The sequence below is a fragment of the Harmonia axyridis genome, chromosome 3, assembly GCF_914767665.1.
Source record: "Harmonia axyridis chromosome 3, icHarAxyr1.1, whole genome shotgun sequence".
Classification (NCBI taxonomy): Eukaryota; Metazoa; Arthropoda; class Insecta; order Coleoptera; family Coccinellidae; genus Harmonia; species Harmonia axyridis.
Window position 1 is genome coordinate 32,991,355 of NC_059503.1, and position 22,783 is coordinate 33,014,137.

The 22,783-nt window shown below is 33.9% G+C and overlaps 1 protein-coding gene across 1 annotated transcript; it reads left to right on the forward strand.

Annotated features, from left to right (window-relative positions):
* Positions 1–5,904: 5,904 nt before the first annotated feature.
* Positions 5,905–19,587, forward strand: LOC123676335 (rabphilin-3A). Its single transcript, XM_045612187.1, has 11 exons — positions 5,905–6,340; positions 8,699–8,809; positions 9,538–9,685; positions 13,401–13,585; positions 13,674–13,903; positions 14,725–14,764; positions 14,822–15,089; positions 15,174–15,379; positions 15,460–15,655; positions 16,821–17,035; positions 18,596–19,587. The coding sequence occupies exons 2-11, from the start codon at positions 8,733–8,735 to the stop codon at positions 18,894–18,896; spliced, it is 1,866 nt and encodes a 621-aa protein (XP_045468143.1). The 5' UTR covers positions 5,905–6,340; positions 8,699–8,732; the 3' UTR covers positions 18,897–19,587.
* Positions 19,588–22,783: the final 3,196 nt, after the last annotated feature.

Sequence of the window (22,783 nt, forward strand, 5' to 3'; positions counted from 1 at the left end):
ATGTTCGATTATTCCAAACATTCACTAGTTATTTTGCACTTGAGAATTATTCATTATCATTTTTTAGGGTTCAATGATTTTTGCTCTGATTTAGTCCTGTTAGTTATCTTCGGGTTATTTTCATTTTGTGAATAAAATGGAAGATTTTTATATTGATTCATCGACTGAATTGTCTCTTCCAGGTTAATTTATTTCTCTAGAAAATATTCAGAATGTTTTTCGCTTTTTTTTTGTTGTATGAATCTGCAATTTGTTTTGTGAAGATATTAAATAGGTACGATTTTTTGAAATTGTTTATTTATTTATCCTTTCCAGTAAATAAATGTAATATTAATATGTACTCGAAAACTCTCCTAAAATTTTCTTATTCAATTCGTCTCGTAATGTGAATTCGTGAACTCAAAAGAACATTGCTTAGGTGAGTATTCTACAATAATATTATTTTGACTTGGGCTATATCGGAGCCTATAAACTGGATGCTTAGTTACTTGGTCCATATATCCAAAAAAATGTGTTTGAGATATTTTGGGCAGGGGAAATCCTAATGGACGATTTAGGCATATATCTTTTGAAAATTCAAACAGTGTGAGCCACTAATAACTAAGAAACCTACTACTATGGTAAATAATGGTGAATTTAGATGTGTTATTTAGGCAATTTTTTTAGTATAATTTTTCATTATTAATGTTTTTTCTCGTTAATCGATGTTGTTATCAACCGTCTGAATCTTTGAACAGAGTATAGAACTGTGCGCTGCTTATCATGGGGAATCTTTTGAACATTTAATTAGGTGAAATGTGTTAATTTGACTTTTGTCAAAATGAAAATTCATTTCACTTCTTCAAATACGCCCAGTAGTTAATGTGTAGAAGATATTCATCATAACAATTCTAAGCATAAAACACCTCATATATTCATTTCAATGGATTGAGATACTTCATTCTGAGCTGGTTGTGATATTGTGAAAGATCTGCCAATTGTGAGTTTTCATAAATTATGATGCAGTGGTTATTTCAGTATTGTAAAGATGAGTAAACGAAACTAACTTTTTTGAATAGATCCAAAAAGGAATGAAAATTAACCTGGTTCATAAATCAATCATGTTTTATGCCGAATTGTTCGATGCTCATAAAATTTGGATTTCACGTCGTAAAGATAGGGACGCTCTCTCTTTTCATTGATTACTCTGTCACCATCGTGTTCGGAAAAGTATGCTTCGAACTCAACACAATTCATCAACGAATCGACAAAAATTTGGATCCTCCAGATCGGTCGTCGTCAAGCAGTGCTCCAGATTTTCGTACGTAACACTGGTCTTCTCTACGTCGACTTAGTATGTTTCTGCATAACGGTAACCGACGGTCACCGTCAACCAGTTTCAAGGGCGCTAGTATGTTCGCTTGTAGGGAAATCAGAGCTCCAAATTTTCGTGCGTAGCGTCGGCCTAAACTAAACCAGCCATACTCAACGTGCGGCCTTTTGGCCCTTTTTATGCGGCCCGAGCCATGGCATAGTGTGATGTACCCAGCTAGGGTAGGTTCGGTCAATCGTTATACAGTTGAAGGAATGGTTAATTAATACTCTCCAGACTCATCAAAGGGTATTTATTTCTTACTGCACACTGTACTGATCACAGATGAAAACTCACATAATGTAATTCAAGAATGTGAGCATCAAAATGAATGAATTACAGACTACTATTGAATAAGATCATTCTTACTTCTTTATGTGTCTAACGACATGATATATATTTACTATTTATATTGTATATTCACAACAACCTTGCGAGTTGATAAATACAACACGATCGACAAGGGTAAACATAGTAAATATATTTATATTTTAAGATGGTGTTTGGTTATACGGACCTTGTCGTCTCAAGTATGAAAATATACAGGTTCTTCATACTGATACATACTACACCTTCCCTCTTTGAGAGAAAAAAATTTTCTATACAAATATAAAAATTTTTTTTTTTTGACTTATCTATAGCTTAATATCTATATATGCATAATACGTTTCATAATCTCAATGGATCTTACATCTTAAAGGTTTAATACAGTATTTTCCTAATTAAAAATTACATCAGTCTCTTAATTCTAGCACTGTTCAGTAATTATTACTTGCTATGAGAAATACGGTTTCACTCTGTTCTTGTGTACTTCTTTGAGTTTGTTCTTGTCCGTTTTCACTATAATGTGAAATCAATATTACAGTTTTCACAGTAGAATCACAAATAAGGTTTCGAAATTACGCAAAAATAAAGGTATCAATATTTACTTATTTACCTTTGTTTTCTCCCTTATTGCGTACACACAGAACACAATTACCATAGTAGATATAAACAATGGATTCTTTATACATACCTACTATGATACTACCTAATCATCTTAGCGAGAATGCCTTATTATCTCACGTTTTTTGCTGTAGTTTTCGTTTCTATGTATTCTTGGGTGCGTTTTTTTAGCTGATTATATAGTTAAATTGTCATATTTTTATGTAATTTTTCTTCTGGCCAGTACCATTATTTTTAAAACCTCTTATTAGCATTATTGCGTGAATTATGCTAAAAAAAGGGTTTAGAAATAATGGTACCTACCAAAATAAAATATTGCGATAGAAAAAATTTGTCCAATTTTCTTAAAATCGTCAATAGTATCCCCTGTTTTCGTTTTCGGGGGCGTTTTCCTAACACTCTGTATATTTTTATTTTCGCACTTCCTTACTAATATAACAAATGCGAAAAAACTTAATCTGCCTGTCTGTTACGCTTTAACGCATAAACCACTGAATCGATTTTTATAAAATTTGGTACACAGGCAGAAACCAGTAGAGCTTAGGAAAGTACTTGGGCTACTTTGTAACCAACTTGAAAAAAGGGTTTTGATTATGCGCAATAAACGAAAACCGAGCGGGCTAAAGCTAGTTGTACAAGTAGGTAAATTACTGCGGCCCGCAAGAATGAACAGTTGCAATTATGCGACCCAAAGTAAAAAAAGGTTGAGTATGACTGGTGTAAACTAAAGTAACTAAGTATGTAACTGACTTGCCGTTTGAAATGTACCTTTATCTCCCGAAATGCGGAGAGTAGTTAAATGGCGAGGAATGGGATTGCCTGTGCTTTTAGAAATGATACGTCTATCATTTTCGATGGCAGTCATGCCATCGAAAAATTTTAGTTGGAATAATCTTGGACGCTTGTATCTGATAGAAGAAGAAGAAAAAAGTTTATTTTATACCTAATAAACTAATTACATCGCTGAGGTATACAGGGTGAGTCTTTGACTTGTACATATATTTTAACCGAAGATTCCTTAGGTCAAAAGAAACACATTTTTCGTTTATTGTTTTTTTCCGATTCGGCCCGGTTACAAAGATACAGGCTGTTGAAGATCGATTAAAAAATGTGATTTTCGGCTATATCGTTTTATCGGCTATATTCGTTTTATCGAAGGAAATGATTTTTGGAATATAGCTTTTCCTTGATGTGATACATCTTCTCCGAACACAATATCCCCTACAGTTTCTTCATTATGAACATTACATCCCATAAAAATACCAGAAATTCGAAGAAACGAACTCTTAAAAGTAATTTGAACGTTCATTGAAGAATATTTGGCTAATTTGAAAAATAAAAGTATTCTTCATATTTTCTCGTACAAAACGCTGTTTTCGAATAACTTGATCTTAAAAAAAATATTATCTGTGAAATTCAAAAAAATTGGGTACTTTGGCTAAATGCAACTATGTTTTGTTGTGAAAAAAAAACCACAGAAATGAATATTTACTATGATGTCATGGTCATGTCTCAGATTTTAGAACTGAAGTACTAGCCAACTCAGGCGCAAGAAAGTATAAGGTGTAGTAAAAAGAAAATCATCATAGTTAGAATAATCCAATTTGAGTCAAATATGCGCTGTTTCGTTCGATAACTACAGTTCCAAGTTAACAGTTGTGCCTTAGGGGAACAGCTCTTCGTAGGTAATTCCCTGCCAATCTCACTAAACACACAGCAAAACCTTCCATTCCGTTTCCCAAGGCTCACTGCGTTTCGATCACAACCGTTTTTGCTTGACGTTGTCATAACTGATCCACTTTTCATCACCAGGTACCAAGCTTTCAAAAAGTGGGGCGATTTTGTTGCGATTCTGCAGTGATTCGCAGTTGAAATTCGGTCCATGCGGTTTTTTTGCATTAGCTCGTGTGGTATCCATACATCTAGCATCTTCTTGAGATCAGCCTTATGCAAGTAATGTTCCAAACGGTTTATTGAGCTCTCAAGCAATCGAAACAGGATTCGACAATGTCCATGCTTTCAACGATATTTTCGACAATTGGCCTCAAGGCTACCGCCAGATATTTTAGCGCCCCGGCGAAATAAAATTTCCCCGCCCTGTTTTGGCCTCTGTTATTCCTCTCAGGCATCTTTTCAATTTTATATGAAATCGTTTTTTTCAACTCAAAATCACCTTGTCAAATTTATCAAAACGTCCTGCATTGTTTGAAAGCATGACGCTTTATAAATCTATAGCAAAAACACGACGTAGTTCTTAAAGGTGCAAAATGTCTTGTTTTATTAACTGACTTTGCGCCCCTACGATTTGGTGCCCCGGCAAAATATCCGGTATGCCGCTCCTGGCGGCGGCCGGAACGGATCGACGAAACCAAAATTGCACGTGATTGGTTATTGAAGTATCAGTCATTCAAACCACCACAGTAATCTTCATTGGGGTGGTACTAATTCCCGAAATACAGTTGAGTCTATGAGTATGGGCTGATATCTCTGAGATTGGAGCCTTAGTAGGCCATTTTTTCATCGAGGCCCGAATGACGTGATACCAGCATTCTGGCATGTACTGGTTCATGCAGAGTGGTACACCTTCAAATATCGTCAAGCTTGATAGAGTTATTCGATGAAAGGGTCATAAGTATTGGTTAGGATCCTGAGTGGCCACCGAGATCCCCAGACCTGAATCTACTACCTCTGGGGTGGAGTCAAACACATGATATTTGAATAAGGAAGCGCTGATTTTACCGAGTTAACAGTAAGGATTGAAGCAGCCTTTGGAAGACACTATACGATGCAGATATCAGATGTATGATCTAGTATCAAAAAAAGAAGTCGGGAGAACCAGTGAAAGAGCGTCCAAAACGAAAGAGGTCGTTAATGTAAAGTAAAAGTAAAAATAATAGTAAATAAATTTGAAAAAAAATTACTCAATGCTTGCAGAAGAGTTAAAAACAGTAAATAAGTAAGAATTATGCAAATAGCAGCTTGCGATTAGATTGAAACCTCAAAAAAATGTCAGCAGGATTATTTAGGATAATATGTTGGTATTACATGTCTTAGCTCGCGATTTGGTAACTATTACCTAACTAACTCCGGCATTAATTTGTTTCTGGGAACTACTTGCGATGCCTTTTTACCATTCTCTTTAGTTTTTTTTATAATCTTCATCCATTATTTTTCCATCAATTTTCTTTGACTTTTGATTTTTTTTATAGGTTTAATTTTATAGGCTGTGGTGGTCACGACCAGCTCCTCACCCTGCTGAAGCGAATCTCGCCTAGAGAACATTATTTTTTTTTATATCAATATCTTGTGAATAAATGAACATTTAACCTAAACTCAACTATAAGGGAATTCTAGAGTTGGTGGTTCAAGTCATTGAATTAATTGGGATATCTCACACACAATTCAAAGGACACTATGTTGCAGTCTACAAGTAGTAAATAAATGTGGGTGCGATATCTCCATTAGATTGTTATTATGACACAATATGAATCTCCCGGAATTCTGTTCATTACATTCCTACCATGTTTCGATTATTCTATCTCTCATTTATACTTGGATGAACTTAGTACTCGTAGGAGTTCTTTTCTTATTGTGGTCGAGTGTAATTAGAAATGAAATAAATGTTTTTCAACTTTCGTATGGCTGAAATGTAGAGCGAAACATTTCTAACCTCGAAAGGGGCGCTTTGAAAGTGTGATATTTAAAATATGTTCTTCACATGGAGGTCTTCCAGGATTATAATTCGCAAAACATTGTTTCCATAAGTGGAATTGAATAATCTGTTTACAATGAGGTGATATCAATCACACAGTGAATCACATATCATAAACTGTGCATTTTATTTGCTGTCTGATATCAACTAGATTTCCACCAGGGGGAAATATCGATCATACAGAACCTCCCCTCTACCTATCTTCTTCCGGAGCAACAGGCGTCAAATATCAACAGGCGTCTCATGGCGTCACTTTAGTTTCAACGAGTTGGTGATGGTGAAGCTCAGTTCTTACAAAATTCTATTGACATATGTTGAAGGTAGATTTTATGGTGAGCTAATTTGTGTTTTCCTTCAGAAGAGAAAATTAATAGAAATTGAAATGTGTTCGTAATATTTATATTTAGGGCCAACTATAAAATTTCGACTTTTTTGAATATCACGATTTGAGAATTGCATGTTAGTTTCTATGTTATAGAATTTATTTCTTGTTTTCATCAACCCCTTCCAATATTTTTCAAATAAGCAGTCTAAGAATATTTTAGATCAATTTTGATGAAGACTTAATATTTCCCTTGATGAATTGATTTTTCCCTTTTTATTATTATTGTTTATATTCGTCGAGCCCTTGGAATTGAAAATATGACATTCTCACTTGATGCTACGGGTTTGACCCTCACTCCATACTATTTGAAAATATTTTTCTAATTTATTTATATTCTATTTTATTTTATATTTGTACTTATATATTTTTTTTTTATTTTCATATATATTTAATTCACAGAAGACAGGATGCTGAACTTCAAATAAGTATTTCGAAAGACCAAAGAACGGGAAATTGAAAAAGCAGGAAACGATTAATTACTTTCGCAGAAAAAAACCATGCAATAATTTGTTCTGTTCTTGAGCTTTCTCTCAAAGTTTCTAATCTCAGTTTTAGAACAGAATCTTCGAAGAAAAACATTTAGCTTCACCAATTATAAATCTAAAAATTGAATAAAATAACCTCGGGAAAAACACTAGAATTTTTTTTACTATGAGTCATATTCGTCGAATGAAGCCAGATTTGTGTATTAATTTTTCGACAATTCGACAAATCTTATCGGACAGCCTTAGCATACCCCAAGTAGATATAGCTCCAACAGGCATTTGAAATTCGAACTTTCTTGAAAATTAATTAAAAAATATTTCCATATTTCCTCTGCATTGTTCGTTGGTATAATTTCATTATTTCACGGAAAGTTTGCTTGAAATGGTGATACAAGAGATATAAATGAAAATTAGATATTCTAGATCTAGATACTTAGATATTTCTAGTATCTAGATATTCTAGATACTAGATATTTGGCAATATAATGTTTTTTTGGACACAAATATAAATATATCTAATGATTGAATAAAGACTAAAAATGAAAGAAACTAATTCAAACGATATTTTCTGTTAAAGAAAAAAGCGCATCCTGGACAGTTTCGGAATTTTGAAGATTCGTTTCTAATTCCATGAGAAACCTTAGTTATTATACAGAGTAATTCGAAACTACTTTGACAAACTTCAGGAAGTTATTCCTCACAATATTTTAATATGAATTGTCCAATTAAATAAATGTCCAGAAACGCTTCGTTTCCAAAATACAATAAGGTGTTTTATTTTTAATTTCCTTTTTTGAATAACTTTCGAACGAGGAAACAGTAATAGATAAGGGCGCCCCTGCCAAACCCACAAAAAATCAAAACTATTAACTCAAACGTCAAATTCATTTCCTAAGCATTTTTATGAAAAATGTAGAATAAAGCTAACAACTTCAACACGCATCAATTATATTAGACTTGAAATTTTCAAGTCCAAATATCTAGAAAAGAGTTTCTTATAGCTATTTGAAACAAGGGCAGCTTTTTTACGTAGATATGATCGATGAGAAATCGTTTATTTTGCTGAAAAATGTGCATATATTTCTTTTACAATTTATATTAGAATATTGTGAGGAATCACCTCCAGTAGTTTGTCAAAGTACCTTCTTCTAATCACCTTGTACGAGTAAAATGAAGCATTTTGTAAATTTTCAGTTTATTTATATTCTTCATATGAAAATTATTTTGTCCAACAATTTTTTCTCGAATTGTTGAATAATAAAGCGTAATTAATGGAAAGGTCATATTGAATACTAATTCTTAGCCCCCTAATATAATCGTATAATGATTCAAGACACTAGGATAAACAGAAATAATTGCATTGTGTAAAATTTAAAGCGTTAAGTTGAAAAAAACGATAAATAGGTCGAGAAGAGGGCTTAATATTCATATAAACTTTCTTGATGACAGATATCAATGAAGGTGTATTACCTTTAGTACCTATTGCTCTTATTCAGACGATAAATTAGTTTATTTAGTAAAATCGTTCAGGGACTCTTCTCTCATGAAAGAACAGTGAACACAGACCAAATTGATAGTTGACCTAGTTCCTCCGTGATAACAGACAAAATATCCATGGAAAATAAGGTCAAGGTCAGCGCTCATAGCCAACCTAAATTTCGAGCGAAGGAAACGAAAGAAGTAAATAATTATTATTTCAGGAACCCCTGAACCATTTCTTGGATAAAATATCTGGTTCTCTTCAATGATTAACCCTTAATTGAAAATATAATTATCACTGAAATCATCCACGAATACCTATCAAAAAAAAGTTTTTTCAGTTGAGGAAAACATGCAAAAGATTAACCTTCACTGATGGACTGTGGAACGCCACCAAGCCCTTCTAGTAGATTCGTATGCCCAAATGATAGACAGTTAGCTCTTCGTGCCAAGTGAGTACATATTCCTAATATTTTTTTTTATTATTCTCAATTAAAAGTAACAGTGTGACACATTGTTGAATTCATAATTGTTTTCTTTATCACCCCATAAGGATATCCAATATGGCGTCCATAAGAAAAAAAATGACCATCGGTTCTCTGAAACAACGGAAAACAGAAAAATTCTGAAGACACCATTAGAGTCTCTGTATTGGATAATGGCTACAAACCTAATTTCGCGAGGTTATCTCCAGAAACAAATGAGTTGTACAAAAAAAAGGAAATCTCGCTTTTTATGATAGTTTTTTCGAGTTATCTTGAGAACAATTGGAGATATTTTGGATCTGTTTACACCAAAATAATCATTCCTAAATAACGCAACTTTTTTCTAATTTATGCCACCTTGTATTTCTAACGTTTTTCGATATTCCTGTAGTGTCCCTTTGAATAGTTCTAACCCTGTAATGTGAAAAACTAAACGAATTCTACACAATGTAAGCATTTATTGAAAATTGAAGCTCCGAAAAAATTTGTGTACCTTTAAGAAACAAATTTCAGGATTTGATATTTCATACCTCTAGTGAAATTTTTATATTATATACCTTTTCCAAAGAAATGAAATATTTTGTCTTTTGACATGAGCATAAAAATCTACGAGTTGTCCTCTATTCTAGACATAATTGAGCAAAATCTCTCCTGATCATTCAATACTCGTGAACCAAAAATACCATTTCTTCCAGATTGAAGACAGGATGGAGTATTAAGACTGGCTCCCTAGGGTATCAAACCCCCTCTACTTCCAGACAACCCTTACAACCAGACGAACAAGAAGCAATCATCGCCGTTATCAAAAGGGCCGAGGAGCTTGAATTAAACGAACAAGAAAGGGTAAGTGGCTGTTACCAGCACGAGGTGAATTATTTATTGGATTTCTTGGGAATTCCCCTATTTTTCCGATATCTTTTTGAATTCGAACTTTCCTTGGAACACCGAATTCAAAGGCTGTTCCTGTTGAGAGGGTTCCTTAGATTGACGTGAAGAAAGCTCAGAAAATGTAAATCCCTATTGAACTTTGGAAAGAACTGGGGACTGTCTTATGGAATTTCCAGTTCCTCCAGGGCCCCCGCAACCGCGCGTTCAACGCGTGCACCGCACGCGGGCGCCACACTTAAGGGGCGCCAAAGTCTCTTATAGACCGCATGAAAATCCGAAAGACCAAAGGTTTTTGAAAAAGTTTTTTTTTTATTTTTTCAACAATTTTAAACGTGCAAAGACATCTTTTACACATCCAAACAAGTTCCCGAACGTCACAATCCCTATAAAATAACCTCGGCCACAGATTGCAACTATACTATTCTTTTCGAGTAAACAAATCATAAATAATCATCCCTTTGTCGGTACGGGATTTCATTATTTTCCACCTTGCACCGGACGGCGGGCACCATTTCTTCGATCATCATCAAACGCATATGGTACACATAAACCATCATAAATACCGAAGCGATAGCTTTTAGCCAGGGGAATTACTGAAACTTTCGCCACCATCTGTAGGAAAAATACTACATGTTACAGAGAATTTCTGAAACTACCAAAATCTGCTTGCTATGCTATAACAGCAGAAACCTATCCAAAGAATAGTTATTTTGTTTCGAAACGTTTAGGGGTTGAGGTCAAGACGCAAAAAATTAAAATACTCAGATAATTGGAAAGATTTGTATTTTGTGTAATTGTGGTTTGTTTTACTGTTTCTTGTTGTGATTGAATTAAATTTTATGAAATGGTGAGTACCTATCCACATACAGTATTAGCATTTCTATTAGTCTATAAAATTCGATTTTTTTTTTTCTGTTTAAAATGGTGCACATCCTAAATTAGTCCATACCTATATACTATAATATTATTTTTATTTGCTTCAAATAGGGAAGTATTGTTTGTAATCGTGAAAAAATTGAATCGACTTTGATATTTTGAATTTGTTACCTGGGGCCACCATCATATTATACTTAATTTTTTTTAATATGCACCCTGGATCTGTATTATTTATTTGATGTTCGTAGCCGTTTGACATTTTAAAAAAATTATATTTCACCTTTACCAAAAATTAATTATTATAACAGGAACAGGGTATGTGCTTCAGATCGGTCTTAACTTATTATTATTATTAATATTAACTCCGTTTAGGTTTAAAGGCTCGGATTTAAGGTTTAAATTCATAAAAATGAAAACATACAGGTTATTCTCAAAGGGATGACGCAAAGTAAATCATGGGTGAATGTCCTCACCAATTTTGGATCAAGTTTTTCCTAAATTCTAGGAGCCATACAAGAGAAAACGACTTTCTGATGCAAAATTTCGAGAGCAAAAAAAAGCTAGACTTCAACAAAGGGAGAAGATGGCTGGGAGTATGGAATAATATTTAATAATTATTAATAATAATATTAATATTTTAATATAATATTATGAATAATTTAAAGAAGAATAAAGCTCAGGTTTTGAAAACTCTGCAGTTTCATTACAAAATTGAAATAAAATGCGGTTTTGATCGAATGCTTGAATAAAATAATGAAACATTCAAAAAATGTATTATGCAACAACTGACAGCATAAAGTTCTTAAGGCATTCAATAAAGGTTGCTGATAGTTTTTTCAACCCTTATACAAATAAATTCCTAACAAAAACTGAAACATTTTTTGCCGATTATCCTGCGACGTTTTTCTCCACTTCCCCCCCTTAAGGGGCGCCAAAATATTTTCGGCACGCGGGCGTTGATGACCCTTGCGGGGGCCCTGAGTTCCTCAGTTCGAATTGAATATTCTATCGGATCCTTTTCAGCAAAAACAGAACAGACACCTAAACTTGGACGTGAATCGATATTTACACCTGGTTCCGAGAAAAGCTACCCACCAATCAAAGGAGACGAGACTTCCCCGAAATTAATTGAATTCTTCTGAGCTTTTGAGCTATTAGAATGTTTCGTTACTTAACTTAAAGGTACAATTTGACTCCGTCAAACTAATTTGTGACTATAATTAGCTTGTAGTTTATCGGAGTCGGAGATGAGAGGCATTTATGTTAATTAATTGTAACCGCAATTATCGTTTGATATCATTCGAGGCGAATTGTTTTCCCCCTGGAATTCCGACAAATCAAAGATAGGACAAAGTACCTACATATTTACCCTGTAGTTTGTTACATTTTTAGATTAATAAAAATGAGCTGTTTCCAAACATGTTTGGTACTTGTGGTCTAGCAGACAGAATATAAAAGATTTATTTCTTATCTTTATACATTTTTATTAATCTAAAAATGTAACAAACTACAGGGTGTTACATTCAAACCAATTGCCGCTAGACAATAAGTATTTTTGAAAATATTGTTAATTTAACTAATAAAGAATGTTACGCGTTACTTTATTAAGCCCACGCAAAACTATTGCATTTTTGTCCACCCTGTACCAATTGGAATCAACATGTGATACATTTTTGGAATCAGCTCAGCTAGAGAAATCGGAAAATTAAGACAAAATGGGAGTGTTCCATTTAAAAAAATAACGGTGACGTCATTGCTCGAAAGTAATTCACCCTGTATATTAGATTATTATTTTGAAATACGGTAAATTGAAATAAAAAATCGACGTGTTTCAGGATTATTTCTTGAAATGGCCTGTTTAGCTAAAAATGAATTTGTTCCATACTTTACGGACACAGTGGATAATTGTAACGAATACGAACTCGAGCATAGACAATATATTTCGATTATACGAACCTCTTCACTCGACGTAGTTCGCGAAAAACCACTCGAGCTCCGCTCTCGTGATGTTTCGAGAACTACGTCTCGTCAATCGGTGTATAATCGAATATTCTCTATGCTCTTGTGCTATTATAACTGAAAATACAAATAAATTAATAATGTTTCTTTCTCGGAAAATAGAATGAAAAGAAATAGGTGGTTCAACAAGAAACCTCTGAAGAATCACTTGTTGGAAAAGTGTGAAGCAGTTTTTTTTTGTCATTCAGGCACTTAGTCCCACTTTACATGTAGAACATTGTCATCTGGTTCTATGTAGCTCTTGTTTGTGCTGCATAAGGCACAATATGGCGAGATATACTATGTTGGGTTGGGGCATATGTTCAGATGCAGTGGTCTTTGTTTCTATAGGAACATGCCACTTGAACTTACTAGTTACTGGCTCCACACTCTTCCTGTATCCCTCCCGGTGCATCTCTTTCTTAAATTTTCAACACCAATAAGGCCACGTGATACAATTTGAAAATTGGTGTTATCATTTTATTCAATATTCCCTATTATGCAAAACATTTTTGCGTACTAAGCAAGTTTTCGAAATATCAATAAAATTGACGAAAGCATTTGAGTGCTCATTCATTCCAAGTTGCGTTCTTGAAGAGCACAGAACATTATATAAAGTTAAGTATAAAGTATATTTGCCTCCAAATGTACCATTGGAGTGTGAATGACGAGCACCTGAAAGCTCCTGACTTAAGTACATTCCTCATTTTTTAGAATGCAAGTTGATTTTTTTGAATTTCCGAAATAAATTAATTTTAAATCCGGACACCCTGTATATCAACGGTTAAATTTTCAGGTAGGATGTCTCATACAACGCTTGGAAAACATGCGTCGCAAAGTTATAGGACGGAATCCATCGCAGTGTCTTCTCTGCGCAGATGGTTTTGGTATCCTCAAATCCCAGAAGCTGGTTTGTATAGATTGTAAAAAGCCTGTCTGTCAGAAGTGTGCAATTGATTCTTGTGGTTCTAAACATTGTTGGTAAGTATAAGCAATAAAACTACCAGAACATCAACCATGTCAAGCGGTCAAAATCTTTCTTAAACATTGCCATTCTATTTTCTGTTAGCTCCAAAGACCATTGGCTTTGTATGATCTGCTCAGAAAGTAGGGAAATATGGAAAAAATCAGGAGCTTGGTTTTTTAAGAGCATCCCCAAATACATTCTACCAAACGACCACAATGTCTTGAAGAAAGGTAGTACAAGATCTCTTAGAGATGACGACAGCAGTAGTGATGACGACTTTAAATTGAGGAAGAGGAACCAAAGGAGACATTCCAGCTCTGAAAGTCCAAATGGTAATAACGATAATTTTATTATTATTATTATTTTATTTTGTTGTACTTGAAATGCATAGTTAACTGAGTGTCACATTTGAATTTAATTGATACAAATTCTTACAAACATATCACCATCAATAAGGCATATCATTCTCTGAAGCAAAATAGATTTAAGTATCTGGTGGTATAAGTATGGCAGTTTGAAAGGATAAAAAGGGATTTTATTTGTTACAGAAATTTTTATGGTTTATATTTACAATAACACAAGTTTGTATCATAAAAAGTGTCTGTAGAGTGTTTTTGTTTCATTTTTATAGCACCACTAATAAATAAGTTATGAGAACTTTTCATTTCAAGGCATTTTCGAAAACTCTTATATCTTGAAAGCATTTGAATTTATGAGGTTGCGGTTTTCACCAAATTAATTCAATCAAAAAGCGAGCCCGAAAATGTGCCATTCATTTGAGACTGTATACTTCCATTCCAGTAGCCCCTACGCCTTATTGTTCACTTTGAACCTGCATGAAACAATATGTCAACTATGAAAAATTCCATATCGTTATTCGAACTGGATTTTCCCTTCTGGCGTTTTCACACTTTTTATGCTTTTCTGTGAGTACTATTATTTACTATCTTTACATACTCGCCGCCCTGTGCCTATTCGATAATAATAAATAAGGAAAATCTTAATTGACAAAAAAAATTGGCGGATATATCTACAACCACTAGTTTATTTTTGAAGATATCATTAATTTCTGTTATTAGCAGAAAAAAAATGAAGTTTCTATTAGAGTTGTCATCTACCTCCTAATCTCTAAGTAAAATATTTATTTTTTTAGATCTTAAGGACCATTCTCCGCATCCCCCTTCATTGTCCAGGTAAGACTATTCAAACCCTGAAGCTTGATCAAAAACTAACTGCATCTACTTTTGCAGTCAGCCCAATAGCTCAAGTCCAGGTAGCTCAACGTATTCCAAAATGCCGGACTTCCTTAAGCCTTACCCGAGCATTTCGACAACTTTCGACTCCAAGTCTGAAGACTCTGACAGAGATATTAAGACAGGACATAGCACTGAACTTTCCGATCATGACAAAAGGGGCCTAATGGGTAGTAGAAGTTTGACAGATTGGCCGTGGAGTGACAGCAGGAATGAAGGAAGGGTATCACCAAGTACTTGTAGTACAAGCAGTGGAACTTTCAGGGTGGGCTTATTTTTAATTCACCTGACCTGATTTATTATATTGAAATTAGTACAGCTATTTGCATAATGTGATTCAATTTTCTAGAGCCTAAGTGAAGAACACAAAGAACCAAAGCCAGTTCTCGATCTATCATTAGGAACTATGGACTTATCATTAACTTATGACCCTAATAATTCAACCCTCCATTGCACTATCTACAGGGCGAAGAATCTGATCCCAATGGATATGAATGGCCTAGCAGACCCTTACTGTAAAGTAAATATACTACCAACTACGAAAACAGCAACGAGGTAAGTTCAAAATGATTTTCAGTATCTCTGGAAATACATTGCGCAATAAATTATTTGACGATGTAGAGTTTTCATTCTAGATTACGCACAAAAACAATTCACAAAACGAAAAATCCCGAATTCAACGAGAATTTAACTTTTTACGATATTTCTGAGGATGATCTCATGAAAAAGAGCCTCCATATAATTGTAGTTGATGAAGATAAATATGGACATGATTTCATGGGGGAAACAAGAATAAATTTGGCGAAGCTCAAAGTTCAGAACACCATGTATGTAAGTAGAAAATGAATATAGTTCTATGTTGAAAATATTTGATATTGGTCATTCATTAGATAAAAAATAAATAACTGAATGAATGAAAACTATAGATTCTGATGTATAATTTTCGAATTTTGGGCTCTGAATAGTCTCATGAATACCTACCCTAACAAAATTTGCCCTAAGCAACATAAAAATTGCTCAACTATTCCTCCTTAGATGAAATCTTTTTTATATACAGGGGGAGTCAAAAATGTGTACCGAACTTTCTGAGGGTGATAGTACATTGAAAAATAAGTATGGTTTGATGAATAAACTTTAGCCCAAAAAGCATATTAAGGAATATATATCCTTCCAAAGTTGATAAAATTAAAAAAATTGTTATACGCATAACTTCTAAACGGTGAATGTCACCAGATTGAAATTTCATGCATAAAAGTATGTTGTTGGAATACATTTTTTTATTACAATTTTACATTCCTGATATTATTATAAAGGGTGTTTTTAGAGGGTGAGTAATGATTTTTTAGGGTAACTTCTTTCATTGTATTCGTTTTGGTGAAAAGATGTAAGCCTTCGAGGAAGCGAAGAAAATTACATGAAAAAGAAAGATAGTCTTATCCGAATAAATAAAATTGAACCGTTTTCGAGATATTTTGAAGTCACATGATGTCAGCAGATTAAATCTTCGCGAGATTCACCGATAACCATAAAAGTTGTCCTAAAAAAATCATGACTCACCCTCTAAAACCCCCTTTCTAACAATATTAGAAATAAAGAAGTGTAATAAGAAATGTATTTTAACAACGTACATTTATGCACGAAATTTCAATCTGGTGACATTCACCGTTTATAGAAGTATGCGGCCTAATTTTTTTAATTTTATCAATTTTGAATTAATATACATATCTCCCTTAATATGCATTTTAGGCCATGAGTGAATTCATCAAACAATACTGTCAATACTTATTTTTCAATGTACTATCACCTACAGAAAGCTTGGTGCACATTTTTGACTCATCCTGTGTGTAACAAAAAAAAACGAATAGGAGAGTCTGAATAGATAATGTTGTCATTTTACGTTTGAGATCATTTCAGGCTACAAATTCGAAAAAAAAATAGACATCTTGACGAAGAACGAGAGGTGAAAGTAATATTAACACTTAAATAATAATTTCAGCTGACCCTCGCTTTACAAAATACTACTTTTCAACAAATAGGACCCGTACCTGCCCCTGAACTTTGCCAGTGGTTCGATGATATGTGGTCCAGAGGGCAGATACTGCTCTCCCTGTGCTACAATACAAGAAGACGGTCTCTACTGGTAACTGTGATTAAATGTGCCAATCTTCTACCGATGGACAATAATGGATTTTCTGATCCTTTCGTTAAACTGTAAGTTGCCCATTCTCAAAGTTGAATTTGTGTGAGTTGAGTGGAATAAAAGGACATGTGTTATGTACGCAACTCAAAATGCTTAATGAACCAGATCTGCTGCGAAATTCAAGCTGAATAAAATAATACTATCTCTAAAATGGGGATCGGTGAAATGAAGTCATCTTGGAAAAGAGGTGGATGTGGAGCTACTCATTGATGGAGTATGACTTTGGGGCATAAGTAGCGATGCATATAAAGATCGTTACTAAGTGGAAACTTGTTGGAGGGATGTTTGTGGAATCCTCAACGAACAATTTGAAAAATTGTCCGTGACTAAAAAATGAAATATGATAATTTTTTGAGTAAATATAAAATTGATTCAAAATCCATCCAGCCATTCAGGAGGAAGTTGGTGACATGCATTCAGCATGACCTATTTTGAAAGTTCAGGAGGACATCGGATATTCAGTATAACCTTGGAGTTTGATTTCAAGACTAAGCAGAATATCTCCCCTAAAAACTAAAAATATTTTGTCTCCTTCGTTTTTTACATTAAATGAACTCCTCTGAAGATATGAAATATTTCATGCTTGAGATTATCATGATAAAGTAGGTACTTCAAAGTTATTTCCTTTGAAAATTGGTTTCTGTATTCCATAATAATCTGTATTCAAAAATAAAACAAGTTTGTTTTCTGATTTTTTCTCCAACCGCACACATCTTCTGACACATCAATAATTAAATCTCACAAAAGTTGTATGTACAACCGAAGATTGCTCCACTTCGGGAGCAATGTGAAAATGTTGCATGTAGGACAGTAGGAGCATAAAACGCTCTCGATTGAAAACGGGAGCCGTACTGCTCTCCATGAGAAAGGAGCCTAACATTGCGTATTAGGTACTGGTATACAACGACAGGTAGGATGGATTTGACTGAAATAATAAAAATATAGGTTCTAATTTGAAAATCTTGAGTTTTGAAGAATTTTAGTTGTCCAAGTTCATGATCTTCTGATAAACATCCTGTACATTTTTGATCAAAACCACACACAGACTTATAATACTACATATTTGCAGAATCGAAAAAAGTTTTTTCTAAAAAAAAAATATGTATTCAAAAAAATGTGAGTCGTCCTTGTCACGACCATTTTTTTCATAAGAATCCCATCAACTCATCAACCGTTGAGTTTTTACCCATGGCATGGCATATTGCTGAAATTGCCATAAAAAGATCTATCTATGGATGCATTAATAAACTACATTTGAAATGAGGAAATAGCATTCTGTTTCCGGTATAACCGGAAGTTGTAGAGACTTGGAAATATTTTAGGGAGAAAGATTATGTCTCAAATCCCAACATTACATTTGCAGCGCAAAATTTTGATTAGTTTTCCATAAACGTCTAATAGGCCAGCGAGGTGAACCAGCCTTTATATTGATCCTATTCATTTCACTGAACGATCTAAAAATAATAAAAATAAAGCTTGAATTAAGCATTTTGAGTTTGAATTAATACATACCGCACAAATATTCGTTCCGAACGATAAGTAAAACCCCTAACCTATTCGATCTTTTATAGACAACTTCGACCAGACCCCCACCATAAAAAGCACAAAACCACTGTAAAGTGGAAGGAACTCAATCCTGTATGGAATGAAGAGTTCTTCTTCGAGACTCGACCAACAGAACTTTGCACTCAAAGCCTCTACATCACCGTCTATGATAAGGATTACGGCAAAAGCAACGATTACCTTGGAGGTTTAGTCTTAGGTGGCCTTGGTTCTAAGGGGCAACGTCTCAAGCACTGGCTCGACATGATCAAGTACCCAGATCATCACCACAAATGCTGGCACAATCTAAGCGAGGAAATTCCCAAATGAACAGAACTAATCATGAAACCACATAATGCTAACCTAAATTTAATTCTGATGGGATCAGTTCAGCAGTTTTTGAGGGGATAAAATCCACAAAGCTTTTAATGCTGTTGCTACTTCGTGAAATTGTCTTCTAGATAATTTCTGCTTCATGTGACTTGTTTGGGTTGTGAATATGCTCAATTCTTCCAGTAGCAAGTTTGTTAGTATGTTGTGATAATAAAACCAACATACATAAATACAAATGAATATCTCAACATTCAAAACTGCCTTAAGCGAATGTATACATTTTTTCTACATCTCTCGTTGACTCTTTTTATTTTGAAAAGCCTAAGCCTTTCACATACAATATGAAACTACATTTTATAGTAGTAAGAAGAACATTGTCGAAAATGAATTAGTGAAAAAAACATTAGATTGGTGTCTATTGTCTATTTTTGTAAATGGATCTTAATATAATTTGTAACTGTAACCTTTGCTATGGCTTAAAATTTAACATCCTAATGTCTAATGTTATTTACTATGTCTAATACTTTTCTTCATTGTTATCCTTATTTTCAGAGCGATACTTTTATATGCCTTTACACTCGATAAAGTGAGAGTTAACTGAAAACTTCTACTTTGTGTTGTATCCAAAAATTGTCAAGTTGTTTGTTATGAGGAAAATATATGGTTTTAAAGGCATTCAGAATTTTATTTCAAAATAACCAATTGTAACGTGATTTTCTTATAATGTTCATGTTCGCGTAGAAAAGAAGACTGCAAACTCTGTTCTGTAGATAATCAAATAATTCCTCAGTGGAGCTTAAAGAGTAAGCCTGCAAGTTACAAAGTTTCGTCACCCTGACCACAACAAAATAACAGTGTTCAACGTGGAATGGCAACGGCCAAAGACATTAGAAATACAATCAATGAACTGGAAATCTTTAGGAATCAATATAAAATAAATATATAATGAATCTAAGAGTCAAAACTCCTAAACTAAATTTTTTATTATTTTAATAAACCAAAATCTAGAACGAGTGGAGTTTAGAGTTTAGCAAACAGTGATCCCTGCCAAATACACCTTCGCCAAATTCGCCTGCATTCTCGACCATTCCAAATTATTCTTCCCGAACGAAGATTTACAAACAAATAAATATCCAATTGATTGGGCAAAATTTAAAAAAAAGCAACCTAGTGTTTAAAAACCATAAAAACACTAATCCAAAATGTTTTAAATGATCAACCGAAAAATATAATTTCTTGGAACACCATCTGATAGACAAATTTAAAAAAGTCTCCAACGTTATTTCGATAGTAAACTGTAGTTATCTAGAATTTCTGAAACATAGAGAAACAGTCGTTTTTATCAAGGTCATTTAATGTCTTCCTTGAAAAGCAAAGAGAATGGAAAACTATACCTTCTCTAATTTTAAACAATGCAAGCAATATATGGAAGCTGGTTACATCACTGAACACAAATTTTGGAGGCAAATTTTGAAAACAAACCTCAACAGCAGGAATGAACAGAAATCAACAGCAAATAATGAAGCAAGACTTAACGAAGTCTTGCAACATTCTTCGATGGCTCATTCGTCGGTTCTGTTTCATTCCAAGGTATTTTGCAAAGATCGTCTGACTTCATTGATTTACTGTCCGGTTGAAAGAGTAATCGGTTCTGTTGAATTCTATCTCACACTATGCTGAGGATACGACACTTGTCCAATACGAATGCCATACCTACATCTTTCGAAAACTTTTCCACTAAGTTAAACATGTTATTAGTCTTAAATCATCCATATAAATCAGATGATTTAGGGTGATATGCCTCTGATGTTGAAATCCTTTTCAGTATCGTTCAGTTGTTTAGAGAAGGGGTTCAGCACCAAACAGAAATGTAATTCATTCAGCTATTTCAATACTATTCTCATCCGAATATCTCAATATTCTTCTTAAAAAAAATTGAAAGCGCGTTATTCCCATAGCCATATTAAGCAATTTCCATCCGAATAATTCAATATTTCTCTAAAAAAATTAAAAACGCTTTATTCCCATAGCCATTTATCTATTTCATTAATCAACCCATGCGAAAAACTCAATATTTCTCCAAAAAAACGCGTTATTCCCATAGTAAATTCGCATTTAGTGCCATTATGATTTCCATCCTTCACAACACCTCTCTCTCTTTGATAGTATGCAGAGCGAAGCGAGTAGAAGCCACGTAAGGGCCAGTCCATGTTATAGGTAGGTCTATTGTCTGAAGGTAGCAATCGCCCAGAAGCGGACAGCTTTGGCCAATAGGAGAGGATTTGTGTTCCATCAGGTCAAAGCCAAGCCACACACATCGATAGTGACTCCAGAACATAGACAAACTAGTTTATCTATGCTCCAGAATCTCCGGGATCTTGGAGCATCAGCATCCTCCTTATAGTCCGGACCTGGCACCAAGTGATCATCATCTGTTCCTGTTTATGGCGAACAATTTTGCTGTTGAAAAATTCGCTTCAATAGAGGCTTGTGAAAATCAACTGTCTCAATGATTTGCCAATATAAGGACGAGGGCTTCTATGAGAGAGGCCTTTCCAAAATGGCAACAAGTTATCGAACAAAACGGAGCATATTCGACCTAAATCGGATCATTCATTCTAACTATGGTAATAGTAGCCTTGTTTTTAATGCAAAAATAATAGATTCCTTTTTACTATACCTTTTTTTTAAGATAGTGAAGACAAAAAAATGTTGAACAAAAATTTCAATCAAATTTAATAAAGCTGATTCCAAAGAATTAAATAAAATAGCTACACGTGAATACGAAGGCAAAAGAATTGTTTGAATACTATGATAATTGACGAAATAGGATTTATTGCATCTAAGGTTTTACGGAGTTGGTTGAAGAATATACAATTGCCATTTTCTAGACTTTGTATTTTGTTTCAACTTAAAAGATTGCACAGTGTGGCGTACATTAAAAAAGCAAATCAAGATTCATCATTAAACCATTTTTCTCTATTTCAGTATCGTAATGAGTTCATTGAAGTTCTAAAAGCAGTGCTGTAATGAAGTCATTACAGCATTGTTTTCAGTTATATTTTTCGTTTTGTGGTTGTCTACACAGACGTCAAACTTCCAATCCTATCAAAGTTCAACACACGTCAATTATTGTCAATATAATATAATTTGGATAATTGAATGATTTGCGATATTATTCGCAATTTCTCTCAATTCTGTTGGTGTTAAATGGATTTTGTTAGACATTATTCACGAATTCAATGCGTAATATTAAATTTTTTCAAAATTCGAAACATACGATTCAAATTGAAATTCCGTAATCTGTCAATTTTCGTAACCAACTGCCAAGATACAATACAAATATCACTAGGATATATGATCTAAATTTTTCATTGAATTTCGGTGGTATTTCACAAAACTTGACTGAAATAGAGAAAATATCGTCTAATACTCGTTGCAGAAGGGAATTACAACACTCATGCGTTCCAAAACTCGCTCCTTCGTCGCTCGTTTTCGAATTTCGCATTCGTGTTGGAATGGGAGCCCATTCTGCAACTTGTTGTAAAATATACTATTATTTAAACCGGTAGATAGTAGATTTTATTACTTAACTGACGATATTGCGCCACTTACGATAGGAAAAGGAAGTAAGGACAATCCAGAGTTCGCGTCACCTGAATTATCCTAATAAAAATAATCAGTGGTTATATCAGTATTCCTAGAAATCTCAAACTATTGCAAGAGGCAGTATGCACTTCAATGTTTCTAGAGTTCTAAAGTCTTTGGCTATGGAAAATTCACCACAGCGAAAATTTTAGTAGATCACGCGTCCCATTTTCACCTAAATTCTAAAATATATGTCAATGTTTCTGTGATGCTTGTGTCAAACTATTGTTTGGCGC

Excerpts from the sequence above, each read along its gene's own strand:
- LOC123676335 (XM_045612187.1), top strand. The coding sequence starts at position 8,733 with ATGGACTGTGGAACGCCACCAAGCCCTTCTAGTAGATTCGTATGCCCA. Across the intron at positions 9,686-13,400 it reads AATTAAACGAACAAGAAAGG|GTAGGATGTCTCATACAACG; the intron begins GTAAGTGGCTGT and ends TTAAATTTTCAG. Across the intron at positions 15,656-16,820 it reads AAGTTCAGAACACCATGTAT|CTGACCCTCGCTTTACAAAA; the intron begins GTAAGTAGAAAA and ends TAATAATTTCAG.